This window comes from Microcaecilia unicolor, chromosome 3, assembly GCF_901765095.1.
Source record: "Microcaecilia unicolor chromosome 3, aMicUni1.1, whole genome shotgun sequence".
NCBI classification, from domain to species: domain Eukaryota; kingdom Metazoa; phylum Chordata; class Amphibia; order Gymnophiona; family Siphonopidae; genus Microcaecilia; species Microcaecilia unicolor.
Window position 1 is genome coordinate 336,715,603 of NC_044033.1, and position 22,623 is coordinate 336,738,225.

The 22,623-nt window shown below is 43.9% G+C and overlaps 2 protein-coding genes across 3 annotated transcripts in view; both read right to left on the reverse strand.

Annotated features, from left to right (window-relative positions):
• Window positions 1-15,699, reverse strand: part of LOC115466870 (oocyte zinc finger protein XlCOF6-like) — a 59,291-nt gene extending 43,592 nt beyond the window's left edge. Inside the window, exons 1-2 of one of the 2 annotated variants that reach the window (XM_030198443.1) lie at window positions 15,679-15,699; window positions 3,896-4,009 (exon numbers count right to left, since the gene is read on the reverse strand). In XM_030198443.1, coding sequence (XP_030054303.1) covers window positions 3,896-3,995 — 100 coding nt within the window. In that variant the 5' untranslated portion in view covers window positions 3,996-4,009; window positions 15,679-15,699. Of the gene's footprint in view, window positions 1-3,895; window positions 4,010-15,678 lie in introns of those variants that run through there. The other variant, XR_003941607.1, reaches the window with a different exon arrangement.
• A 651-nt stretch (window positions 15,700-16,350) lies between these two features.
• Window positions 16,351-22,623, reverse strand: part of LOC115464737 (zinc finger protein 282-like) — a 60,167-nt gene continuing 53,894 nt past the window's right edge. The window contains exons 2-6 of the mRNA XM_030195092.1: window positions 21,974-22,100; window positions 20,888-21,001; window positions 20,636-20,749; window positions 19,773-19,933; window positions 16,351-16,554 (exon numbers count right to left, since the gene is read on the reverse strand). Coding sequence (XP_030050952.1) covers window positions 16,351-16,554; window positions 19,773-19,933; window positions 20,636-20,749; window positions 20,888-21,001; window positions 21,974-22,100 — 720 coding nt within the window. The remainder of the gene's footprint in view (window positions 16,555-19,772; window positions 19,934-20,635; window positions 20,750-20,887; window positions 21,002-21,973; window positions 22,101-22,623) is intronic.

Genomic DNA, 22,623 nt, shown 5'->3' on the forward strand with positions numbered 1-22,623 from the left:
CAAGATGGTGGAGGCTATTATTAAGAATAAAATTGCAGAGCATATACAAAAACATGGACTGATGAGACAAAGTCAGCACGGATTTAGTGAAGGGAAGTCTTGCCTCACCAATCTAATGCATTTTTTTGAGGGGGTAAGCAAACATGTGGACAATGGGGAGCCGATTGATATTGTATATCTGGATTTTCAGAAGGCGTTTGACAAAGTGCCGCACGAAAGACTCCTGAAGAAATTGCAGAGTCATGGAATCGGAGGTAGGGTATTATTATGGATTAAGAACTGGTTGAAAGATAGGAAGCAGAGAGTAGGATTGCGTGGCCAGTATTCTCAGTGGAGGAGGGTAGTTAGTGGGGTCCCGCAGGGGTCTGTGCTGGGTCCGTTGCTTTTTAATGTATTTATAAATGACCTAGAGATGGGAATAACTAGTGAGGTAATTAAATTCGCCGATGACACAAAATTATTCAGGGTCGTCAAGTCGCAGGAGGAATGTGAACGATTACAGGAGGACCTTGCGAGACTGGGAGAATGGGCGTGCAAGTGGCAGATGAAGTTCAATGTTGACAAGTGCAAAGTGATGCATGTGGGTAAGAGGAACCCGAATTATAGCTACGTCTTGCAAGGTTCCGCGTTAGGAGTTACGGATCAAGAAAGGGATCTGGGTGTCGTCGTCGATGATACGCTGAAACCTTCTGCTCAGTGTGCTGCTGCAGCTAGGAAAGCAAATAGAATGTTGGGTGTTATTAGGAAGGGTATGGAGTCCAGGTGTGCGGATGTTATAATGCCGTTGTATCGCTCCATGGTGCGACCGCACCTGGAGTATTGTGTTCAGTACTGGTCTCCGTATCTCAAAAAAGATATAGTAGAATTGGAAAAGGTACAGCGAAGGGCGACGAAAATGATAGTGGGGAGGGGACGACTTTCCTATGAAGAGAGGCTGAGAAGGCTAGGGCTTTTCAGCTTGGAGAAGAGACGGCTGAGGGGAGATATGATAGAAGTGTATAAAATAATGAGTGGAATGGATCGGGTGGATGTGAAGCGACTGTTCACGCTATCCAAAAATAATAGGACTAGAGGGCATGAGTTGAAGCTACAGTGTGGTAAATTTAAAACGAATCGGAGAAAATTTTTCTTCACCCAACGTGTAATTAGACTCTGGAATTCGTTGCCGGAGAACGTGGTACGGGCGGTTAGCTTGACGGAGTTTAAAAAGGGGTTAGATAGATTCCTAAAGGACAAGTCCATAGACCGCTATTAAATGGACTTGGAAAAATTCCGCATTTTTAGGTATAACTTGTCTGGAATGTTTTTACGTTTGGGGAGCGTGCCAGGTGCCCTTGACCTGGATTGGCCACTGTCGGTGACAGGATGCTGGGCTAGATGGACCTTTGGTCTTTCCCAGTATGGCACTACTTATGTACTTATGTACTTATTGATGACATTTTTATGATTTGGACGGAGGGGGAAGAAACTCTGAAACAATTTTGCTTCCTTCAATACATACCATCCTACAATCAGATTCAAAATTGACTACTCCCCAGAAAAAGTCAATTTTTTGGACACCACGGTCTCAATCAGTGATGGCTGTATACAAACATCTATATACAAGAAACCCACAGACAGATGCAGCTACCTCCACAACTCCAGCTTCCACCCTTCACATACAAAGAGATCCATTATTTACAGCCAAGCCACAAGATACCACTGTATCTGCTCTGACTCAAGGGACAGAGACAGACATCTTGAAATCCTGGCTGCATCCTTCGAACAGAAAGGCTACAACCCCAAAATCTCCAAAAATATTGCCTCCTCCCTCAAAACACCCAGGAAAAATCTGCTACAGTACAAAGAAAAAAAAAGCCACAGACAGAATCCCCCTTATAGTGACATACAACCCAGAGCTGGAAAAATTAAGAAAAATCATAAAAGATATTCAGCCGCTACTCCAAGAGGATGAATTACTGAAAGAGATATTCCCAGCCCCACCAATTCTGGCCTTCCGAAAGCCACCCAACGTAAAACACAAGCTAATCAGAAGTAAACTCCCAACACAGACTGAAAAAGAGAAGGGCACACATCCTTGTAATATATCCAGCTGCAAGCTATGCCAAAACATTTCACAGGACCCCACAGTCATTCACAAAGGAAAGATATTCAACATAAAGGAATCTTTCACATGCTCATCTTCCAATGTAGTATATATCATGCAGTGTAAAAAATGTAACGAAGGATGCTATATTGGAGAAACGGGCCAGAGGCTAAAGACAAGGTTCAATTTACATAGACATCACATGAAGATGGCTAGTGCCAGCCTGGTTCCCACCCCTGGGGGCAGCACTTTACAAAACCAGATCACTGTACCAGTGACTTCATAGTCAGAATCCTGAAAGGCAACTTTAAAACAATACAGGAACGCAAGACCTTTGAAGTCAGAATGATTGAATATTTTGACACCCAGCAAACAGGACTTAACAAGGATCTGGGTTTTCTAGCCCATTATAAACCATAAAGTTATATTGCTCTGTTTATCACCCTCCTCTCACCTATCCACCCCCATCCGGTTAGACTATCACTGAAATGCTTTGATGTTCCCATGCATACCTCCTACCCACACCCACCCTGTTAGACTGTCATTGAAATGCTTGGATGTTTCACATATATATACTTGGATATAACAAAAGAGAGGGAACAAAGTACAAACTAAAGTCCAAACAAAAAAAACAGCACCACGGGCCTTTAAAAATGGAACACAGTTCTTTAATGAATGAGCCTTGACAAAAAGACCCGACACGGGCCGTGTTTCGGTGACTAGCACCTGCGTCAGGGGTCACAGTGATGACGTGGAAAACTTGGGGAATAACTCGAATATATTCCTCTACAATATATTATTCCTTACCCCACGTCTCATGTAGTAAAAGCTACAAAGCACCAAGGCACTTTCACTTTCTGTATCAAAATGGATGCTTTGTGCTTGGTGCTTTGTAGCTTTTACTACATGAGACGTGGGGTAAGGAATAATATATTGTAGAGGAATATATTCGAGTTATTCCCCAAGTTTTCCACGTCATCACTGTGACCCCTGAAGCAGGTGCTAGTCACCGAAACACGGCCCGTGTCGGGTCTTTTTGTCAAGGCTCATTCATTAAAGAACTGTGTTCCATTTTTAAAGGCCCGTGGTGCTGTTTTTTTTGTTTTCACATATATATACTGTCATCAACTACATTTGCTTATTTCCGATCTGACGAAGAAGAGCAATCTTCGAAAGCTAATCAAGAAATGTATTAAGAAATGTCCAATAAAAAAGGTATCATCTTATTTTCTTTTCCATGTTTTATTTTGTTTGATTTCTATTGATTACCTTGAAAATTCATAAATTTAAAGTTACAAAAAAACCACAACAAAATGGCAGTCGAGACTAATGTGAGGCTGCGGCCTCAATTTTGGAATTGGGAATGCCATGAGCAGGAGGCTGCCCCAGGAAGTTGTGACTGACATTTTGGAATTGGGAATGGCATCATTACAATAAAGTGCATTATGTACTGTGATTTGCATTAATCTACCAGCAATACAAAATGTCCATGACTAAGTCAAACTGCACCATGTCAGTCAATCATGTTCCTCCACAACAGTACAGCCCTCCACCTCCAGCAGCCCTTTCAACAGTACAGATTTCTCAACCCCAAGACACTCTAGGTTGAAGGGTTTTTCAGACCTGATCCCACCCCTGGGATACCCACCTCTATCCATGACTCCTCCATCTTTACAGATAGTCTAATCTGTCTAAAGTAGGGAAATCGACAGTGGGAGGAGAAGACAGTCTTTTATCCCACCAGCGCTGAATTCCTGAATGGTCCCAGCTGACTTCAGTAAAGATGTGCAGGAGGATTTTTATACTTACTTGTTACAGAAGGATGACTCTGTTCAGACATCTCTGATTCAGGAAGATCCACGAAGGGGAGATCTTCCTCTTGTTTAACACTCGTCGAGAACACAGTCATTATAATTGGAAGACCTGCGATGAGAAAACACATTTTACAAGGTATGACCAAGTATCTGATATTACTAAAATAGGAAATTGATTTAAGTGTCCAAATGTTTTTTTTTAATTTGTAGAAGTCTTTATTAAAATTTGAGCGATATAACAAAGGCAGATAAGTCACAACAACCAACATCAGCAAATACAACACAGATGTAAAACAATACAAAGTCCAAAGTACACTAGAGATTAATAAACAGTGTAATAATCTCTCAAGGCTAAGGTAACCACTTGCCTTATACTCCTTAGGTTTTTGTTTTTTAAAAAGAGTTTACAAAGTACCCCCCCCCCCCGCCCCAAAGAAAGAAAGAAGAGGAAAATTTTTTTTTCCCCCTGTATCCCACCCCTCTCCTCTTACCTTCCAACCACAGACTCTCAACACGAACAGTGTGACACAAAGGGTTCCCAAATAGCTTCCCACTTAGTGTTTTGCAGCAAATGGCCCAGAGCCTCTCCATTTCACAAATATACCACAACTTGTTTAACCATTTTACCAAAGAAGGAACATGAGATTTCCAGTGAGCGGCCAGAGTAACCCTGGCCACTGACACAGCATGGCGAACCAATAAGGACTGGGATGTAGTAAGGCCAGGAGGTTTTCAAGAAAAAGAAAAAATTCAGGTGACCACTTTATAGGCTTAGAGAGCCAGCTCTGGAGTCTGTGTTGAACAGCTTTCCAGAAAGCCCGAACCTTAACACATGACCACCAGAGATGACCCATAAGTACATAAGTACATAAGTAGTGCCATACTGGGAAAGACCAAAGGTCCATCTAGCCCAGCATTCTGTCACCGACAGTGGCCAATCCAGGTCAAGGGCACCTGGCACGCTCCCCAAACGTAAAAACATTCCAGACAAGTTATACCTAAAAATGGTACCTTTCTGCCCACATTCCCTCCAGCACTAAGGGGATACCTTCGGAAACATGTGATGAAGGCGCGCTGGAGTCAGATACCACCTATATAAAACTTTTACCGCATTTTCTTTAAAAGGAACAAATATAGAGATCCTCGACAAAACATACGCCATAAAATTCCAATCATCATCACCCAATGCCAAGCCCAATTCCCGATGCCAATGCAATCGATGCTCAATGGGAGGCTGCACCCGCCTACACTGGTAAGTATACAAGCAAATGATAAGACCCCTCGTCACTTTAGAGTCCTTACACAAATCTTCCAAAAAGGAATCCTCTCGCATAACCTTAGCCTTTATTTCAACAACAGCAAGAAAATGTTTCACTTGTATGCAAAATATCCTTAGAAGAAATTGCATATGTTTCAACCAGTGTGCTGAACGGAATGAAGGCCTCTTCATCAAAAAAATTGACCCCAAGTTTCTAAACCAGCAGAAAACCAATTCGAAAAAGCCAATGGGTCCAAACCAGGTGGAAAAAGAGAGTTGTGGCCCCGGCATGGGGGCGGACTCCGCCGCGGTGATGGCGGGTCTGGCCGAGTCCGGCGGCCGGCGACTGCGGCCACCGGTCTGTCGCCGGGTGTGGATGCGGGGTTCGCGCCACCCAAGATGGCGACGCTAGTACGCATGGGTCAGCGTCTTTCTCCTTCCAGAGCCGGGGACCCTGGAGCTCCGCCTACAAAGCGCCGGATTGGAAGACCAAGCTGGTGGTTCCGCCTGGGAGATCGGGCAGAGCCAATCCGAGGGGCTCTGCCGATACCCAGGGCCGGATTGGTGGGCTACTCCTACGAGGGCAGGGCGGCTAATGTGGCACGATATTTAAAGATGGAAACTGAACTGACACATTGCTTCAGGTTCTGTTCCCGAAGCCCTGCTCCGTGTTCGTTACTTCCTGGTATTCTGCCCAGAGACTTGCTTGAACTTGACAACTGCTTTGAGAGCCGCCTGCCCAGAGACTTGCTTGAACCTGACTACTGCTTTGAGAGCCGCCTGCCCAGAGACTTGCTTGAACCTGACTACTGCTTTGATAGCCGCCTGCCCAGAGACTTGCTTGAACCTGACTACTGCTTTGATAGCCGCCTGCCCAGAGACTTGCTTGACCCTGACTACTGCTTGTTAGTTGCCCACATCTCCCGACTCCAGCCAGGTCAGTCCGTCAACCCCGCGGTTCCAGCAGTCCCGTTGGCCGCCTGCAGCTGGGGGCTCAACCCCTGGTGAACGGCGGACGCAGTGGGTGAAGATTTGGGGTTGCACGGCTGTCCTTTGAGGCTCCTCGGGGCCTTGTGGGACCTAAGGGCTCACCAACATTGTGGACAAGACATATAGTCATTACATGATATTTCCAAAGAAGCCACATTAAAGAACGCAAAGGACAAGAGTCCTGCTCCAACCCTATCCACCGCTTCTGGGGACTAGCATGAAACCATTCAATCGCAGTCAGGGCCTGAGCAGCTTTATAATACCAATACACATTCGGAACCCCCAGACCACATTTTTTCTGATCCCGATAAAGCAACATTCTAGAGAGACGTGGACGTTTATTGGACCAAATAAAGCGAAGAAGGTGGTCTTGGAGATCTGAGAAAAAGGAACGAGACAACGGAGAGGGAGAACCTGGAAGAGATACATCAAACACGGCAACACATTCATTTTCAGAGTAGCATTCCGTCCAAACCAAGAGAGCTCAATGGAACCCCAACCCTCCAGTTCTTTGTATAGCTCCCGCAAGAGGGGAGGATAATTAGCTGAAAATAGATCAGAAAAATTCTTGGTAAGATTCCCAAGTACTTGATACTTCAGGTCACCCAACGAAAACAAAAGGCTTGTGGTATAGATTGTGAAATCGGACCAGAAATACCAATAGCCATAGCTTCCGATTTAGTCATGTTGAGCTTGAACCCAGAAACAGCAGAATAATCAGGTAAAAGTTTAAGTTAGGCAAGGAGAGTAATGGTTTGGTTAAGGTAAGCAAGGTATCATCAGCAAACATTGCCAACTTATATTCCTGACCACCTACCTTAATGCCCGAGACATTAAGATTAGAATGAATTGCAATAGCCAGGGGTTCCATAACCAAGGCAAATAGCATTGGCAAGAGAGGGCTTCCCTGACGGATCCCCCTAGACAAAGAAAAAGTAGCAGAATTACCACCATTAATTCGCACATACGTGCTAGGAGAGTTATAAAGAGCTTGGGTCCAACCCCTAAGCCCGACCCAAAACCCAATCGCTCCATAACATTAATCATGAAAAGCCAATGAACCCGGTCAAATGCCTTTTCGGCATCTAATCCTAAAAGACACAAGGGTTTTTAAAAACTTGTTAGCCACATGCAGCAAGTTAACCATACGGCGAACATTATCTTTAGCTTGTCTTTGGGGAACGAACCCTACTTAATCAGGATGGATTAGATCAGGAAGGACTTCCGTAAGTCGAATCGCTAGGACCTTAGCTATAATTTTAACATATTTATTTATTTATTTATTGCATTTGTATCCCACATTTTCCCACCTATTTGCAGGCTCAATGTGGCTTACAATTACCTGTAATGGCTGAGCCATTTCAGCGTACAGATGTACAATTGGTGTTACAAAATTGTTATTAACAACAAGGTTAACATGTCAATATGGCCAAATAGTTATAGAAATGAGACAGTCATAGTCGGGAGTCGTGGTGGTATGTTGTGGTTAGTTATGGATTCTCGTGGTAAGCTTTAGTGAAGAGATAGGTTTTTAACAATTTGCGAAAGTTAGTTATTTCGTTAATTGTTTTTAAGTATTTTGGTAGTGTATTCCACAGCTGCGAGCTAGCTGCGAGCTCATGTAAGAAAAGCTGGACGCATGGATTAGTTTGTATTTTAATCCTTTGCAACTGGGGAAGTGTAGTTAAAGAAAAGTTCGGGAAAATCTTTTGGCATTTCTGGGTGTGAGGTCTACTAGGTCATGCATGTTGTGAAGACGAGGCTTCTCCTTCTGCTCTCCAGCAGGCCTCACTGGCCCGTGGCTCCTGAGCAGGACTCCAGCCAGTCTCTTCCCAACATCCTGAACACACCAACCTCAAGATCCGGGGTACCATTTTTACTCAGGGTGACCTTGTTCTTAATATGCAAATTAGATGTAGATTACACAGTTCTCAACAACAGCATATTCATCAGGCACCTCTTTATTCCAGCCCCTTGGGCACACTTCTTCCAGCTTAAATACTTTCACATGTCTTCACACTGAGCCTCCCCCACACAGACACCTGGGCTCAGTACTAACATCAATACTTTGGGGACTTCTTACCCCAGGCGTTGCAGCCTGCTTTTCTCAGTACTTGGTCCACGCTCCTTTGAACACACAGTTCCTACACTAATACTTTAGGGACTTCTTACCCCAGGATTTTCAGCCTGCTTTTCTCCTTTGAACACACAGTCCACCACAAGTCCATAGAGTTCAGCCAGTACCTTCCAGGGGATCCTCTTTCTCCCGCTGCCAGCTCTCTTCTCTTCCCTTTCAAAACTCAGGTAGGAATAAAGTGGATAATTAGCTTCTCCACCCCTTTAGGCTCTTCCCTCTAATTCCAGGCAGGACCCAGCCCATAACCTCCTACACCTGTTTCCAACCCAGGACTCCCCTTGGTCCTAGCCACCTCCACCTTGACATTCCCCTACTGGCTCCCTCTAGTGACACACCCTGGACATTTTCCCCCATTTCTATGGGAACAGCGCCATCTAGTGGCCTACCCAGGATAGGACAGCCCCTTATTCTTCACAATGTATGACGGGGCGTCTTTGTAAATGATTTTATGAACTATCATACAAATCTTGAACGTGATGCGTTCTTTTAGAGGGAGCCAGTGTAATTTCTCTCTTAGGGGTTTTGCACTTTCATATTTTGTTTTTCCAAATATGAGTCTGGCTGCGGTGTTTTGGGTGGTTTGGAGTTTCTTGATAATCTGTTCTTTACATCCAGCGTAAAGTGCATTGCAGTAGTCCAGGTGACTTAGTACCATCGATTGTACCAGGTTTCGGAAAATGGCCCTTGGGAAGAAAGGTTTTATTCTTTTGAGTTTCCACATGGAATGGAACATCAGAATTAAGAATGGAAATAGGGCGATAGGAGGTTTCGCAAGTCGAATCGCTAGGACCTTAGCTATAATTTTAACATCAGAATTAAGAATGGAAATAGGGCGATAGGAGGCACAGTCCACCTTATCCTTGCCTGGCTTCAGAATCACTGCTATCCAAGCTTCCATCATAGAGGGAGGCAACGCCTCCCCACCCCGAACCCCATGCTCCCCCCTAAAAGTCCTATAAAAATCATTTGGTAAGCCATCCAGACCCAGGGCCTTCCCGGCGGGCAGGTCCTTAATGACTGACAACCTCATCCACTTGGACGATGTAGAGGTATTTACCTGAGATCTCACCTTTGCTGGTCTTGGCCTACACAAGCCTGAACCATTCCTTTACAACAATATGGATTCTTTAGCCAATGACCTGAATACATCTGTAATCATCATAAACCAGCTTTTCAGAAAGGAAAATTACTGCTGGGCATACCAACATGACTTCATCTAAGGACATATTCTTTGTTGCAAACTAGGCCCGTTATCTCCTGAGAACATTATAGGAGAGAAGGACACAGCTCCAACAGTAGGGCCTCAGACAGGGAGTTTGCATGCCATCTATAACAAAGGCTCGCTTCTTGAACATGAAGCTGGCTGGACATTATGTCATCGTATATGATTGGTCCCCAGGTATCATCTGACCCGGGGACTCCAAAAAGTTTGGACTGAAGAAAGTTCAGTTGGAAGGAGAACACCCGAGGGGAAAAGAACACCAGAAGAAGAGTCGGAGAACACCGGAGGACTGGCAGGTGGATAGAAAGCTCTGAAGAGAGCCAAAGACTGATTTTCCTAACACCAGTGAACTGCATACCTTGTAACAAACTCAAGGTTAGCCCAGCTACCACAAGGCCCTAATGAAGACTGTGTAATCTACATTCAGAGATATAAATCTTGGACTTATCTCTGGATTGAGACTCACTGAGATTTCAGCTCGAGTCAGAAGAAAAATCCGCTTCTCTACCATTGGAAGTCTGTGAAGACGGCAAGGTGAGATAACAGGATATTACCTATGGTCAGGGATAAGTAGTCCTTAGTTTTGTCTGAGACAGGTAGGTTTACGACAGGATTTTTGGTCTGTGTATTCAGCTGCTAACTGTATTTTGCATAAGACATGTGATAAGTTCTCATAATAATCATTAGGATATCAGTTGTGATTGATATAATCACTCCCTTTAGTCAGTCTGTTAGGACAATATATTGTATTATCTAATCTGCTGATAATCTATTTTTATAGCAAGCTATTTTTGTATTTTGCTTGGCATTTTGCTTCAGTACTGTTTATATATGTTTTTCTTTACATAATAAATAATAATATATTCCATCTGTGGCATTATTCCTTTTTCCAGCACTGCTAGCTTGTCAGTGGGCTTCAGAGGTACACCCCTAGACATGAGTCCAGGATAACTGTTTGGCAGTGTTCTGATTCATATAAGTATCTCTAGCAATGCCTACAACGAGACCATCCAACAGGCACCGCTGCTCATCTGTCAAAGAAGGAAGGTCTTGGGATGATAAAAAAGCCTCAATAGAGTCCGGGTGAATCGTAAAGTCAGCCGAGTATAAGGACTAGTAAAAAGATTGGAAACGCTGACGAATCGAAGAAGACCTAGTCAGCACTTTATTCTTACCATCTCCAGTGCGAAGAATGGTACGTTCAAATCTTTGCTGCCTCAACTTAAGGGCCAATAAACGCCCCCGCTTATTATGATGAAAATACTGAAATTGTTGTTGTTGACCCCGGATAAATTGCAATTGGTCCAAGTAAATATTGTCTAATTTTAACCGGAGAGCTTGGATCTGCCTTAGAGTGGAGATCAAACGAGAGGACTTATGGAGATCCTCCACGTGGGACAATTGTAAGATGGAGTCAGCAACTTCCTTTCGCCTGGCCCGAGCCCGAGTGCTAGCCTGTTTTAAAAAGAACCCCCTTGTTACAGCCTTTAAAGCATCCCAAATAATCCCCAGAGAGGGACCCGAATTCAAATTAGTATAAAGATATTCCCTCAAGAGTGTTTATAGTTAGCTAAGATCTTATCCTCCTTCAGCAAAGAGGTGTTCAAAGTCCACCTACTGTCCTTATCTTCCTCACAAAAGGATGAAAGCTGAACCCAGGTCGGAGCGTGGTCCGAAATGGTAATGGAGCCAATATCTGAGAGACAACCCCCCTGAATCAACGAGATTTCAAATAACAAATGGTCAATACAGGAGTGTCAGTCATAAGCATGGGAATAGGAAGAATAATCCCTGTCCTTTGGATGATGTAAACCATATGGCTAAAGATCGAGCCAGACCAACCAACACTCTAGAATTTTTAACATCAATTCCCAACACTGCACCACACCTATCCAACACTGGGTCAAAAGACGCATTAAAGTCGCCTCCTAACACCAGTTTACCATAGGGACCAGATTGAACCACTCTGCCAAGCCTGACAAAAAATTTCCCCTAAAAATCGTTGGGCGTATAAACAGTGACCAACGTAAAAGCTAAATTATTCAATAATACATGCAGAAGCAAAAATCTACCAGCAGGGTCACCAGGGGTGTAGCTACGGGTGGGCCTGGATGGGCCCAGGCCCGCCCAGTTTTGTCTCAGGCCCATCCAGAGTTCCTTGCCATGTCTCCTCGCCGGCTCGCCCTCTCTCACCCCCGCTGTAGCGCCTGCATTTAATGCTATCGGCGCTGCCTCCTCCTGTACTTCAGTCTCCGCCTCCCAACCCTGCGGCAGCGCTTGTAATTTGCTCAGCGCTGCCAGACAGCTGCCAGACGCGGCATGATGTCCTACTCCGGGGCCTTCCCTCTGCCGTGCTGATTCAACTTCCTGTTTACGCAGGGTGGAACGCAAGCGGCAGAGGGAAGGTCCCAGAGCAGGTCGTTGGCGCCTCGTCTGTGAATTGATCAGGGTAGGCAGCGCCGACATCAAATTGCATAACACCACACAAACAAGAGTACAGAATAATAGCTAAGCGAGATAGTACCAACCCATATCATCATGAAACAAAGGTAACAATAAGGCAGTAGACTCCGATGAAGACTGTCTAACCCACCCCCCACCACCCTCCAGAGCAACCCCACACACATCACCCACCACTAGATAGGGACAAAGTCCCCTAACTAGGAAAACAGGAGAAAGAACCCCACCATACTCAGAACACCACCCAGGCCGCCCCTCCCCACGCATCCCCACCTCCACACAAACACCCCAACCACCTGAATACTAACCAATTCTAACACACACACACACAAAAAAAAAACTCAGCCCCAAGATCCCCAATCATACCAAACCCCCTCATACAATCCTATCTCAATGACAAGCCAACTGAAGTACACATAAGGAACACATCGTATATAACCTTAATTATAACCATAACAGCAACTCTCACAGAGTATCTTGAATACGACTGCAAACAGACAAAACAATCCATTCAGGTGTCTGCTGGGGCAGTCTTGGATTTGCTGGGAACAAGTTTCCATTTTTGGAGTTTAGCCTGAGTTGTGGTGGCTACGAGGGGCATAATTGAACGTCGGCGTCCAAATCACTGGCCGGCCATCTTCGCGGCCGGCTCCGCAAAGGGGCGAAGCTGGCCGTATTTTCGAAAAACGTTTGGGGCCGGCTAAATTGCTCGCCAGGTTTACAGCAGGATCACAGGGTTTAGATGAGATGGCCGGCTCCATTTTTCAGCCATAATGAAAACCGGGCCTGGCCATCTCAAATCCGGCGAAATGCAAGGCATTTGGCCGTGGGAGGAGCCAGCATTTGTAGTGCACTGGTCCCCCTGACATGCCAGAACGCCAACCGGGCACCCTAGGGGGCACTTCTAAAAATAAAAAAAAAAAAACAAAAACAAAAATAGGTCCCAGGTACTTAGCTCCCTTACCTTGGGTCCTGAGCCCCCCAAATCCCCCCCCAAAACCCACTCCCCACAACTCGCGACAGGATTGTGAACAATTACAGAAGGACCTTACGAGACTGGGAGACTGGGCGGCTAAATGGCAGATGACGTTTAATGTGAGCAAATGCAAGGTGATGCATGTGGGATAAAAGAACCCGAATTATAGCTACGTCATGCAAGGTTCCACGTTAGGAATTACGGACCAAGAAAGGGATCTGGGTGTCGTCGTCAATAATACGCTGAAACCTTCTGCTCAGTGTGCTGCTGCGGTTCGGAAAGCGAATAGAATGTTGGGTATTATTAGGAAAGGTATGGAAAACAGGTGTGAGGATGTTATAATGCTGTTATATCGCTCCATGGTGCGACCGCACCTTGAGTATTGTGTTCAATTCTGGTCGCCGCATCTCAAGAAAGATATAGTGGAATTTGAAAAGGTGCAGCGAAGGGTGACTAAAATGATAGCGGGAATGGGACGACTTCCCTATGAAGAAAGACTAAGGAGGCTAGGGCTTTTCAGCTTGGAGAAGAGACGGCTGAGGGGAGACATGATAGAGGTATATAAAATAATGAGTGGAGTGGAACAGGTGGATGTGAAGCGTCTGTTCATGCTTTCCAAAAATACTAGGACTAGGGGGCATGCGATGAAACTACAGTGTAGTAAATTTAAAACAAATCGGAGAAAATGTTTCTTCACCCAACGCGTAATTAAACTCTGGAATTCGTTGCCGGAGAACGTAGTGAAGGCGGTTAGCTTGGCAGAGTTTAAAAAGAGGTTAGACGGTTTCCTAAAGGACAAATCCAAAAACCTCTACTAAATGGACTTGGGAAAAACCCACAATTCCGGGACTAACATGTATAGAATGTTTGTATGTTTGGGAAGCTTGCCAGGTGCCCTTGGCCTGGATTGGCTGCTGTCGTGGACGGGATGCTGGGCTCAATGGACCCTTGGTCTTTTACCAATGTGGCATTACTTATGTACTTATCTACACCATTACCATAGCCCTAAGGGGTGAAGGGGGGCACCTACATGTGGGTACAGTGGGTTTTGGGGAGGTTTGGAGGGCTCAATATTTATCACCACAAGTGGAACAGGTGGGGGGGATGGGCCTGGGTCCACCTGCCTGAAGTGCACTGCATCCACTAAATACTGCTCCAGGGACCTGCATACTGCTGTCAGGGAGCTGGGTATGACATTTCAGGCTGGCATACAGGCTGGCAAAAAAATGTTTTTTAATTTTGTTTTTGGGTGGGAGGGGGTTGATGACCACTGAGGGAATAAGGGGAGGTGATCCCCACTTCCCTCCAGTGGTCATCTGGTCAATTGGGGCAATTTTTTCAGACTTGGTCCTAAAAATAAATGGACCAAGTCTGGCTGGCGACCGGCCATTTTTTTTCCATTATAAGGCGAAGCCAGCCATCTCGTAACCACGCCTCCGCCCAGCCCCCATCCCGCCTTCGCTACCCTATCAACACAACACCTTGAAGGTTGGCCGGCGCTGCGAGAAAAAGCAGTTGGGGCTGGCCAAAATCGGCTTTTGATAATACCGATTTGGACAGGATCAGGAGATCGCCAGCCATCTCCCGATTTGTGTCGGAAGATGCCCAGCGATCTCTTTCGAAAATAAGCTAGTAGGTCTACGGGCGGAGTCTCAGTAGTCGTCAAGCCCTCGGTGTACAGAATCTTCCAAACCTCAGAGAGGAATCGAATCTGGTGCAATTTCCCCCCCAACCGTAAAGCAGAGGGCAAAAGGAAAAGCTCAGTGGTAGGGGATCTTATGTTTTATTAAAATGTCCAGCGCAGGTTTCATCGCACGTCTTTGGGACAGCGTAAGCTGAGATAAATCTTGGTATACCTTAATTTGAGCCTCATTATAGTCAATGTGTGGAACCTGGCGGGCCCGCTACAGCACTTGTTCTTTAGTGGAAAAGGCAGTAAAACAGACAATGTCCCGAGGTCGGTTATCAAGTCTCTTTCCTAGGGCTCTGTGCGCACTTTTAATAGCTATGTCCTCCATCCCGAGCAACTTTCCACAGAGTACCTTAACAATCATCTTCTTTGTCCCCCACCTCAGGAACCCCATGAAAACGGAGGTTATTCCTGCGGCCTCAGTTTTCTAAGTCGTCCACTTTGTATTGCAGTTCTTCATAATACTCAAAAAGCTTAAATAATTGTAATTCAGCCCTGCTCAGCTGCTCATCATGCTCTTCCGCACGCACCTCCAAGTCCTCCACGCGCCCGCCCTACTCTCGTAGATCAACGCTCAGGACATCCATGTGTTCTAGAATTTCCTCTTTGGAGGATTTGATCTCCTCCCGAATCTCTGTTAAGCACTTGGTTATATCTTTTCAAAAGCCCCGTTTAGAAGAACCTTTACCTGCCTCGATAAGGGACACAGCGGAGTCAGAGTCCGAGGAGCGAGCCAACAACACGTGGGGCCACGGGGCCATGCCCGCTTGCCTTACCGGTTGGCGCTCACTCTCCTTCCGAGCTGTTGACATAGCTTCCATACGACCAGAAAAGCCCTCACTCAAGTCAAAAACATTGCCCTGATGAAAAACTTTTTCAAATCAGGGGTGGATGGTTGCTGATATTGCTTAAAGAAGGCAGGGACGTGTTGGAGCTACAGACTAAGGCAGCCATTCAGGTCCTAAGTGTCCAAATGTTTGATGTTTTACACCATCTCCTGTGATCTAAAAATGCAAAGCTCATTAAATCCAAAATATTTACTTACTGTTGGAGTCATTTGGATTTTCTTTTCCCTCCCACTCAGATTGTTGAGTGAAATATTTCTCATCTTCATTTTTAATCTTGAATACAACATCAGGATTAACAATTGAATAACCTGCCAATAAAAAGTAGGAAAATTACTGGACAGGTTCCGTCTCTGATGGAGCCGTGTGTGATGTGTGCATGGAGGTGTGTGTATATGTGTATATACAGATATCTTGGGGTGTGTGTATTTGTCTGACAAAGCTTGGAGCGAAGAGGCAGCAGTGGCCTGACACTTGGTTAGATTATATCATACAGTTTTCCTGGTACAGAGATTTCTCTTCATAGTCATCCTAGGTGGAAGCATTGCAGGTGCCAATCATTTGGAGAGGTTATATGTTGTACACTATAGTTGACTCATGTGCAGCTGATATGTCATGACCTTATGCAGAAGTCTCAGAAGAAATCTTTGAGGTAAATCCTTTCTCTGGATTTCTGTTCCAAAATATTTTGTATAGGAATGGGAGAGAGACTCCTGCTGGTGTTGTGTGAAGCCTCTAGTTTAAGGTCTACATTTTATCTTACAACAGAGAGCAGCATCTTTTGCAGATCCTGTAGCAGTGGAGTCTTTCACAGGCTCCTATTGAATATGGGATGGCATCAGAAGCCAGGATCTAAATTTCAGGTGCCCATGTTATCTAGTTCCTGTGAATTTTACACCACTGATTCCATAATATGTTCCTCTATCATCTATCACATAAGCACATTTACTTCGTGAGATGAGGATGTCATGAATCTCCCTGATGACCTTCTTGTAAAGCTCCTTCTGCCATTCTTCCAGAATGTTCCACTCCACTTCCATGAAATAAGCAGCAACAATCTTGAATGTGACCAAAGCCTAGAACAGCAAACAGGACACCCTACATCAAAGTGTCATTATTTTACACCTATAAATATACTTCTACATGGTTTACAACAAACACATGTAATAGTTCACATAAAAAGAAACAATAAGAGAAATAGAAAATCATTCAAAATGAAATGGTTAAGTAAAAGAAAACAGTCAAGCCTTTATCTTGAAAAAAAACCTCAAATAATGCTGCAGACACCACAACTTCAAAGGTAAATTGTTCCAGTTGAGTATGTCATAGTGAAAACACACTGTGTCATGGAAGTTTTATAAACCACAGCAATGCTAAGAAGAACGAAGGTTTCCAGAAGGTAGACATTTAAGTAGTGTTCGATATTTTACAGCTATCCAATGCAACTCCCTCAGAATGGAAGAACTAGGTATTAAATGGGAAATGCTATAATCTAGATGCCACATACGTGAATGTCTAGAATACCAGCATTTTGGCGTGTATGTGTGCATTATGGCTAGCAGGAAGCCTAAGTGCTATTTTGCAAATACCCACTTACAAGGGGACTGACACAGTAATAGAGCATGAGCAAGACATGGACAGGACTAAGCTGTATTTACGCCAGCTCTACGGTTGGTAACACTGAGGATCTAAATCTTAGGCAAGTCAACAGGTTAACCTACTATTCCATAGTATTCCATAACCATAGGAATATTCTGAGCATCTACAAGGTTAGCGTGCGCTAAAAATGCTAGCACGCCTCTAGTAAACAGGACCCTAAGTCGCTTAGATTCCATGATGGAGTAGGGTCCTACTGCACATCCTTGGGGCACCTAAATGGAGGCTTCCAGTTGTCGAATTGCCTCCAAATTGTCCACATCCAGAAACCAGATGTGCTGCAGTGTTCTAAACAAGTTGCAAAAGCCTATGCACTGTATCTGGCAAACCTAAATATAGAACATTACAGTAATCAAATTAAGGTAAAAATCAATAATTCAGTCAGCATACAAAAATCATCTGACATAGTGAAAATGAAGCAGCAAAGTTCAAATGGTGGACTTTGGTCCTGGGGAACTGAGGAACTGAGTTCAATTCCCGGCACAGGCAGCTCCTTGTGACTCTGGGCAAGTCACTTAACCCTCCATTGCTCGCCGCATTGAGCCTGCCATGAGTGGGAAAGCGTGGGGTACAAATGTAACAAAAAAAAAATACATAGAAAAAACCTGTGGGCGAAACGTCAGCAGAGTCAAGAACTATTCCTAGATAACAGATTTAACTATGAATTGGAACAGCTTCAAGAAAGGAGGGTAAAGACAAAAATGTAGAGAAGAGCAGAGCTGATCAGTAGGTACCACCATTATCTCAGTCTTTTCCATATTCATTGTTGGGCCATTTTGACCACACTGTGCTGAAATTTCAGTAAAATGACTGATGAGAACCAAGCGACTTAGAAAAAGATACAATCGCTAATATAGCATCAGCACAAAAACTGACATGAGATCACATAAAAGGGACCTATAGATGTAAAATAATATAGCAGAAAACAGAATCCTGAAGGACACCCCCCAGCATACTAAACCACTGCGACTCTCCCTGGAAAAAAAAAACCAAAAACCCATATTTGATGGAGAAAACTTCTAAAAAGGAGGAAAACCACTGCAAATCTGTCCATACTTATATCTTGTAAGCATTTTAAGAGGACCTGAGCTAATATTTATTTATTCACTCAGGGGCCCTTTTACAAAGCAGCGGTAAACCCAACATGGACTTACCACTTGCTAAAAAGGAAGTAACGCTGGGCTACTGCAGAATCCCAGCGATAGTTCCCACCCCCAGCATGCTCTCATATCCAGCGCTACAAAAATATTTTAATTTTTGTAGCGCCGGTGTGTACCTGGCGGTAATTGGGCAGTGTCATGCACTGCCCGGTTACCGCTAGGTTACCGCGGAAGCCCTTACTGCTACCTCAATGGGTGGTGGTAAGGACTCCCCCCCCCCCCCTGAAATGACCACGTGGCAAGTGCTTCATGGCCATTTCCTCAAGAAAAGAAAGACCTACGTTTTACCCGCTGCGGTAGAAAGGGGACCTCGGTACGAGTCAAAAACACACGCTGACGCTAGTGCAGGCCTCCTTTTGCTGCAGCTTGGTAAAAGGGGCCCTCGGTCTTATATCCCACAAGGTTTCAATTCAACATGGCTTACTGACTCAAAAGCAGCTGAGGATGTGTCTCCAGGAAGTTCTGCTAGGGAGGGAAGGGTAAGGTTAGGGTGAAGGAAACAGATCTCACACATCATCTAGATAAGATTTTAAACAATGCTGAGGAGGAGCCAGCTGTCTTGGTACATGTGGGTACCAAAAACATAGGAAAGTGTGGGAGGGAAGTCATGGAAGGCAAACTTAGGCTCTTGGATAGAAAGATGAAATCCAGAAGCTCCAGAGTAACATTCTCAGAAATATTCCCTGTTCCACATTCAGAGCTCCAGTTTCAATATGTGGGTGAGACATTCGTACAGGGAACAAGGATTTAGATTTGTTAGGAACTGGACAACATTGTGGGGAAACTGACAGTTGCTCAGGAGCACCCGGATTAAGATTAGTTACCTTTAAAAGGATGATATCAAAACAGGAAAGTAAGGGCATCCCGAAAGGGAAGTTGCAACAAAGGCAGGAGTAGGCTAGACGCCATTGAGGGAAAAGAAGATGGAGAGTAAAGACTGTTAACTATCCCTGTCAACTAGTAAACAAGCTGTAAATACAGACAACAAACACACTTTGCAATGTCTGTATACATATCCTAGAGCTTGAAAAATAAGATGGGTGAAAAATAAGATGGGAGTTAGAGTATATTGCCCTAAATGAAAGGTAGATATAAAAGGCAACTCACAGATCTGTGAAAGGAAGATAACCAATGGAAGACTCTGATATCAGGGTACAAATTATATCACCATGCTAGAGTGGACTAAACTGGAGGGTGGTGGTTCAATATATTAAATGAGGATATTGAGTGGAACAGAATAAAAATTCAGCAGGAAACAGACTGCTAAGTGGCTAGAGAGAAGTCAGAAACATTGAGATATACAGGGAAGATTATAAAACTTGGTAAAGGATGAGAGACAATAGATATTAAAGAAAAATAGAACAAACACATTATCTACACAACAAGAGTTAGAAGTCAGAGGCTGTGATTATAACTGCTCATTCTCACTATCCCTGGTCCAGAGGAGGCATCTTTCTTAGAGGATAAGTTTGTATCACCTCATTACTAGCTTTAATTGTAGCTTCATCAGATGCTTCAGGCAGTTCCTCACATCTGACTGTCGTGGTCAGATTTCCTGTTTCCTCAAATCCCTGAGGCTCAGTCCTGAATCCTTCTTGCTCAAATTGGATTAAAATGTCAGGCTTGACATTGTGGGAGCCTATTATGTGAAAAAAAAACAGCACGATGGGTCAGATTCTATATATGGTGCTTAAAAAAATCCACGCGGAACTCATTTCCGCCTAGGCATATTCTATAAGATTTAGGCGCGGTATGTAGAATACGCTCAGTTCATAACCCAGTGCCTAAAACTACCTGCCTCCGTTTATACCAAGGAAAATGTGGCACAAATCCCCGTGCGTAGAGTTAAGTGGACTGGGCATATTTGATAAGAACGTGCGTAAATTTGGGAACGTCCATTTCCCCCGCCTATTGCCACGTCCCTTTGATCTGAACAGTTTAGAATTTAGGCACAGTTCATTACAGCATATGTTCAGTGAGTTATGCATGTAAATTCTAATTATTGCCAATTAGTGTTCATTATTGCTTGTTAAATGCTGTTAGAAACGCTGATTGTCTTATTAAGCCAATTAAGTTACGTATGTTGATATGAAATACGCTTAGATTTCGGCGGAGAACGCAAGGCGCGATATATAGAATCTGGTCCAATATGTTTAGAAAAAAAGTTACCACACCTCAAAGTGCCCATAGACACCTCCACTGGTACAGAACCAAAAAAGAGGGGTACTTTGACAGCATCTGCTTTATAGAGAGGGTAACGGATTTTTATCCCACCAGCTCTGAATTCCTAAATAATCCTGGCTGAACTTAGTAAGATATGTAGGAGGAATTTTATTCTTACTTGTTACAGTAGACTGAGCCTGTTCAGACGCCTCTGATTTAGGAAGATCCATCAAGGGGAGATCGTCCTCTTGTTTAACACCAAGTGAGATCACAGACGTTACAATTGGAAGGTCTGTTAAGAGAAAATGCATTAGAAGGAGTCATCACAGATACAATAATACTAAATTAGGAAATGGACTTTAAGTCTCTAAATGCCTGGAGACTTGGATCTGAAAATTCAGAGCCCTTCAAATCCAAAACATCTACTTACTCTTCATGAGATCATCTGGGCTTTCTTTTTCCTCCCACTCAAAATGTGGACTGAAATATTTCTCGTCTTCCTTTTTAATCTTGAATATAACATCAGGATTAACAATTGAATAACCTGTAAGTAAGCAGGAAAATAGCATTTAAATATATATGTAGAAGCCCTGGGAAGGTTCCACCTGTTTCCTGTTCTGAACAAGCAGTGCATGTGTGTGTCTGTGTTTCTGTGTGTATGAACAGGTCTAAGTTCTTTATATGGCAGCAAAAAACCAGTGCTGATAAAAATTGGCGCTAAACGCTATTCTATAAATGCTGCTCAGAGTTGGGCGCAATTTATAGAATACCGTTTGCGCCAGGATCTGCACCCAATTTTGAGTGGGAGGATTTACAGCAACTGAAACCTGGTTTAGATTCTCACACCTAAATTAGGCGTGGATCTGCGTTGCTCTGTAAAACTGCGTGCAAATTTCAGGAATGCCCATGCCCGCACCCCCTTTCTAGATCCACACATAAGTTTAAATTAATGCCAATTAGAACTAAAAATTGATCATTAGCACCCACCTATTGGTGCTAATTGGCTCATTGAGCAATTAAATTGCACGCATGCAATTTTGAGGGCCATATATGGACTTAGGGCAACACTGTTTATCTTGGGCTATTTGTATTGTCCTGAGAAGGTTTGCAGAGAAGAGGGAGCTGCAGTTTGCTGCCTGAGTTATACTATGTGTTGGAGGTTTTCTGGTGCCTCATTTCTCTTCATGAACCTCTAAGCTGAAGTCACTGCAGGTGTCAAACTTCTCTGTGATATCTGGTTACCAACTGAAGGGGTTACACACTGTACAGGGTAATTGACCAGTGAGCAGCTGGAAGTCAGACCCCAGAAGCTGCAGTTCTCAGCAAAAAGGGTCAAAATGCAGCTGGTCTTGGATGAAGCCTCTACTTTAAGGTAAATATCTTTTGCATCAGAAGCCAGGTCTCAATTTCAGGTGCCCATGGCACCTGGTACCTGAGATTTTTCCAGCTCTGACAAAACAACAGCACCCATTCCATAATGTACCTATGTGGTAAATGATAAAGAAGGCATATTTACCTCGTGAGATGAGGATGTCATGAATCTCCTTGACGACCTTCTTGTACAGCTCCTTCTGCCATTCTCCAAGAATGTCCCAGTCCACTTTCAAGAAATAAGCAGTGACATCCTTGAATGCGACCAATACCTGGAACAGAAGACAGGACACCGTCAGTCACAGTTTCATTATCATGGTTGTGTAACAGACTGTTCTATTTATTTAATTACTGGGATTTATTAACCACCTTTATGAAGAGATTCACCAAAGGTGATGTACAGCAGGTGCAGTTGAATATAAAACTTACAATTTTGTTAACAGCATAACAATAGTAAAACATCCAAGAATAAACATAAATACAATAAATGAGGTAAACTTGAAAACAGTAAATTGAATCCTAATAATAGAACTACTGTGAAACAGTATCAAAAATATAACATTTAACAGAACTGAAATTCAAATACCAGAGATATAATACAATGTTAACATAATACTAATGATACACCTAATAAGCATTAGAACATTCAACTAACATAGCTATGATGCTAATGATTTCTATAAGAGACTTGTGTTAGCCATTAGAGCTTCTTTTTAAAATTGGTACTGAGTTGCACGGGGACAGAAATCTTACCCATCGTCGCTGGAATCTTACCCATCCCCACCCGTCCCTTTA